The sequence below is a fragment of the Myotis davidii genome, unplaced genomic scaffold, assembly GCF_000327345.1.
Source record: "Myotis davidii unplaced genomic scaffold, ASM32734v1 scaffold2763, whole genome shotgun sequence".
NCBI classification, from domain to species: Eukaryota; Metazoa; Chordata; class Mammalia; order Chiroptera; family Vespertilionidae; genus Myotis; species Myotis davidii.
In genome coordinates this window covers 32,854-37,969 of record NW_006294397.1, presented here as the reverse complement: position 1 = coordinate 37,969, position 5,116 = coordinate 32,854, and the positions used below count along the sequence as shown (strand labels likewise).

The 5,116-nt window shown below is 46.3% G+C and overlaps 1 protein-coding gene across 3 annotated transcripts in view; it reads left to right on the top strand.

Moving 5' to 3' along the window:
* Positions 1-10: 10 nt before the first annotated feature.
* PPIE (peptidylprolyl isomerase E) overlaps positions 11-5,116 on the top strand; it is a 13,967-nt gene continuing 8,861 nt past the window's right edge. For 2 of the 3 annotated variants that reach the window (XM_015567024.1, XM_015567023.1), the window contains exons 1-6: positions 11-86; positions 1,066-1,164; positions 2,239-2,282; positions 2,757-2,813; positions 3,946-4,027; positions 4,755-4,855. In XM_015567024.1, the coding sequence (XP_015422510.1) occupies positions 56-86; positions 1,066-1,164; positions 2,239-2,282; positions 2,757-2,813; positions 3,946-4,027; positions 4,755-4,855 (414 nt within the window). In that variant the 5' untranslated portion in view covers positions 11-55. The remainder of the gene's footprint in view (positions 87-1,065; positions 1,165-2,238; positions 2,283-2,756; positions 2,814-3,945; positions 4,028-4,754; positions 4,856-5,116) is intronic. The other variant, XM_006768468.2, reaches the window with a different exon arrangement.

The window sequence follows — 5,116 nt, the reverse complement described above, 5'->3', positions numbered from 1 at the left end:
GCCTGGGAAGGGGCGGGCCGGGCGCCGGCTTCCGGAGGAAGAGCGCGGGAGCAAGATGGCCACTACCAAGCGTGTGCTGTACGTGGGTGAGCAGCCGCGGGCACCCGGCGGGGTCTGGGCGCGGGACCAGACGCGGGGGGCGGCGAGTAGCTGTCTAGGAGGGTCTATGGCGGTACTGTTTTGCTTCAGGGGTTAGCCCGAGACGTCAAGACCTTTCTGGTTCCCTTCCAAGCCCGCTAACCCCTAACAGGTACCCGTCTACCTCCTGGACCCGGAGGTTTGGTAGAGGAATATTATGGGTCTCCAGATGCTCGCGCCCATTTGACCAACTTTCGCTTGCAACGGGGGCTCAACCCAGGCCCCCAAGGAAGGGCTCCTCAGACTAGCCAGGTAGAAGTGAGAATAACTTCAGTAGCACCGTTTGGTGGGTGCTTTGGTGGGGACGGACATCGATGACATGGGTCTGGGTGCGGGGAGCAATGGTCCCTCCGTCTGGAGAGGTAAGAGCAAACTTTCAAAATGCTGTGATGCTGGCGCTGATGTTCCGGTTTCATCCAGGTGGTCAAAATAGGGGCAAGTGTATTTGCTGAAAGGGAGAAGCAAGAGCAAAAGCCCAAAAGTGTGATAGCCTTACACTTGTGAGCAAGTGGGTCATTTTAGGGAACCCCGAGAGTTGGGGAAGCAGAGGGGAAACAGCTGAAGAGGTGGGGAGGGCTCCAGTTATGAAAAGCCTGCTGAAGTGTTTGTACTTTATCCTGAGGACAGTAGGAAACCTTTGAAGGAGTTTAAGCAGGGAAGGGATGGGTTAAAATCTGCACATTCCCAGGATCTGTCCAGTTGACTCTGTGGAGGAGAGGAAAATCAGTTAAGACGCTATTGCAATAATTCTGGGACTCGGGGAGGGCCTGCAGGAGGGTGAAGAGAGCAGTGTGATTTATAAGTGTGGGTGACGGAGCAGTTGAGAGGAGTACTTATGTACCCAAAGGACTGGATGCTACCTGGGCTGCAGGGACTTCTCAAGAGAATAAATTTCAGTGGCTCAGAAGGCCCTTGGCTTCTTTGCAGGTGGACTTGCAGAGGAGGTGGATGACAAAGTTCTTCATGCTGCTTTTATTCCTTTTGGAGATATCACAGATATTCAGATTCCTCTGGATTATGAAACAGGCGAGTCCTTTTAGTGTCTCTTATGGTCAGAATCCTACTGAGAAAATAACTTTAAAAAATTTTGTTAAGTCCTGTCACAGTATATGATATGGTTGGTATGTAGGAAAGTTCTGGAGGGTGCCTCAGCAGGGTAGCATGGCAGTGATCTTGATGCAGAAGGAATGTCTTGAGGCTTGTGGTTGTGAACTGTAACATAACTCTGCAGAGTCCCATCTATTGGATTTGAGATAAAACAATTTTCAGTAGCCCAGTAGGAACATAGATTTTGAGCTACATGGGCTCAAAGTGGACCTGAATGTTGTTTCAAAATATCTACTGGGGACCCCACCACAGCTGCTCCCATCTTGGCAGTTGTGCTATAAACAGGGCATCCTCGCCCTAACAATGGGGCCTGGCCTCTGTGCACCTGGATCAGTTTCCCTTTAATAGATACCGCAGTTACAGTTCAGTTTTCTATTTTACCTTTCTTGTCATTTCTAAGATTGGAGTTTTAGGCCCAGCTCTATTATCGACTCTACATGGTTGTTAAGCAAGGTCTTTAAATTCTCTGGGCCTGGGATCTTTATCTGTAAAAAACAATAAGGCTCTATTGATTCTCTAAAGTTAGTTGGTCAATTAAATTAACCCTGCTATGCTTGGCCTTTCTAGATAGATCAGCATTTTCCTGAGGATAAAGAATGAGTGTCCTTATCCCGGTTCATGCTTTATGTACAGTTGATACTCAAAATATATAGTTGGAATGAATAGTTTAGTAGTAAATGGCTTCATTTTTCTAGTTGCCTTGCATGCAAAGGTTAAGGTTTTAATTTGTCTTTGGTAGAAAAATTGGAATGCTTATTTTAAAGATTAAAAGTATAGTTCTTTACTGAGCTATGTTCACTAAAAAACAACGTGTAATATGCTTGAAATGTTTAAACTAGGAAAAATTAAAGAATGAGATTTCTTCTTCTGAAATAGGGATTGGGTAGAATTTCTGATGTCTGGATGTAGCTTGTAACTGGCTTCACTTTCCTTATGATCATCTTCCCCTTGCCCTAAAGGGTAATTACTTGTTTTTGTTTTTCCTTTTTTCAGAAAAGCACCGAGGATTTGCTTTTGTTGAATTTGAGTTGGCAGAGGTGAGAAAATTCCGTGAACCTCTGTTTCATCTTCGTGTTATTACTGATTACAGAGGGAGCTGTGCTCCTTTTGGTTAGGTTTCTGGGCCTCATGCTGATGCTTCCAGAGGACAAGAAGTGCTGTCTGAAGAAACACTTCCCTCACTTAATCAAATCGCAGACTGTGGTTAACACTGCAGACCAGCCAGGTGCCCCCTCTTGCTCTGCAGAGCTCCTGCAGCCCCGCTCATTGAGCCTCCTCGCCTGGCAGCGCTGGTGGTTATTTCTTATGCCTTCCACTAGGTGGCAGATGGCTGCACCACCAGCTCCAAAGTCAGCCAGGAAGCGCTCTTTGTCAGACACACATGCAACCTAGGCAGGGACTAGAGGGGTGACTTTATCCTGTTGTGATTTTTTGTGGGGGTTATTTTTGCTACTGAGTACATGTTTAGATACCACAAGAAGCTAAACTTGTACTTTGTCCTTTCTTGACAGGATGCTGCAGCAGCCATCGACAACATGGTATGTCCGGGAGTCTTCACTTTTACTGAAGTTGGTTTTGGTGGCACAGAGGGCTCCTTGTTTATATATTGGTTTGCTGAACCTCCAAAGTTACAAGGTTGCATGGGGAAGTAAAAACTGTCATCATACAAATATTCACTGTGAATTAATCACTTATAAGATTAATCCTCACTCAATTGTCCCCATTAACAATAATATAAATACTAATCATCCTTATTGGTCAATGTCTCACTGACTACCCGATGTCCAGGGTAGTAAGTTGCAGGCACTATGCAATCTCATTGCACAGTGAAGTTGCATATTTTGCAAAAGAGGCAGGATTCCATGAAGCGTTAGACCAGTTAGCAATTGATCAGAGAAATTTAATAAGGATAATGACAGGGTGTGCTACTAATGCAAATGATTTGAATTTCCTTGGGGAAAATGATGAAGTTCTTGAGTTTTTGTGCGCTCTTTGAGATCCCTGTGCTTTTAATGTCAAATATGCAGTGCAAAGGTGTCCTATCATACTGTGGTTTAGAATTTTGTTGGAAAGTATACTGCAAATTAATCAGCAACCAATGCATATGTGTTCTTCAAATCCATGCATAGTTAAACCTGAATTTGAACTATAAGAAATTTATTTTTATTATTTTTAGTTTCATCACAGTAAAGTCTGAGTCAGACCTTTTTTTCTTTACTTTTTACCATAAAAATTTTCTTCACTGCTCTAAATGGACTCACATTAAGTGTCCTTTCCTGGTACCAATTATCTTTGGATAGTAAGGTTCTCCTTTATTCCTGGCCTCTGTTAGCCATTTGCCGAACGTATTCCTCAGTTATCAGAGAGACATCATTTCTCCCCATTTCAAAGCTGATCTTGACTTTTGAAGGTGAACTCAGGCACTTGGAAACCGCATTTACCCTCATAATGCTGAGCCCGGAGTTGCAGTGGGTAGCACAGTTCTTTGCTGGCGTTGCAAGGAAGTAGGTGTGGGCCGGCTCCAGGGAGACCTCCCTGCAACCCAAGGGCTGCTTTGCGGTGGGTGCAGAGCTTGCTGGTAGGAGCTCAGGGTTCAGGGAGAACAGATTGGAGCATGCCTCAAAGATCTGAAGCACATGGCCAACCGGTCTGACTCTTTCACCCTAACAGTTTAAGCGGCTGAATTTTCCATCTTTTCAGAATGAATCTGAACTCTTTGGACGGACGATTCGCGTCAATTTGGCCAAACCAATGAGGATTAAGGAAGGCTCTTCCAGACCAGGTGAGGGGGGCCACCACAGGTTCCCCATCACGTCCTCCAGTGCGGCCCTAGTGCGTTTTTATCCCTGGTACCTGGACATGGGTGCTGAGTGCACTTCTGGTGAACAGGAGTAGCTGAAGGGCATGTGCCACCTTTGTGGGGAATAAGAGGAGTTTGAGCTTCTCAGGGTAATTGTTCCCATTATGGAGAAACCCTGCCTGCTCCCTTCTCTTCCCCAGTTTTCTCGTTCCTGGGGTGTTCCACCAAGGGCAGACCTGGGAAGACTACACTTTTCCCTTTGACATGACTTTGTCCCTTAGCCCTGCTGAGCACTGGACCTCAGGGCTGACACTCCCAGTGGGAACTTGCCTTACCTTGGGAGTTCCCCAGGCAGAATCTGTGGCTGAGAGGGCCACAGAGTATGTTCCACTTTGCTGACCAAAGCAGCTACTTAGCAGTGGGCTCATAGCTGGGATCTCTCTTGTTGTTGTTAATTTTCTTCCGAAGATATTGTCCATTAGAATGGAAGGGAAGGGGAGAGACAGAGAGAAACATCAATGTGAGAGAGACGCATTGGTTGCACGTGCCCCAATCAGGGTCAGGGATCAAGCCTACAACCGAGGTACGTGCTCTTGACTGGAATTGAACCTGGGACCCTTCAGTCTGTGAGCTGACACTCTACCCACTGAGCCAAACCGGCTAGGACGAGCTTGACTGTCTTGACATTTGTTTGATTCTTTCCCTTCAGTTTGGTCAGATGATGACTGGCTGAAGAAGTTCTCTGGGAAGACTCTGGAAGAGAATAAAGAGGAAGAGGGGTCGGAGCCCCCCAAAGCAGAAGCACAGGAGGTGAGAGGAAGGCGCGCTTCTGGAGGGGAGGCCGGTGCTTCCACAGGAGCCTTCTTTTAAAGTTTTACGGAAACTTGAAAATATATATTCACAAGTAGAGAGGATGAAAGGGACCTCTGGTACTTCGGTGAAGGCACTATTGAGGGAACTAACGAGAGAGGCTCTAAGCCTCATCCTTGTGCTCTGGCCAATGAACTTGTCAGCTTCTTAGCTCAGTTTAGGTGCTAATTTGTGATTGGCAGCTGACGAGGAAGGCCCCCT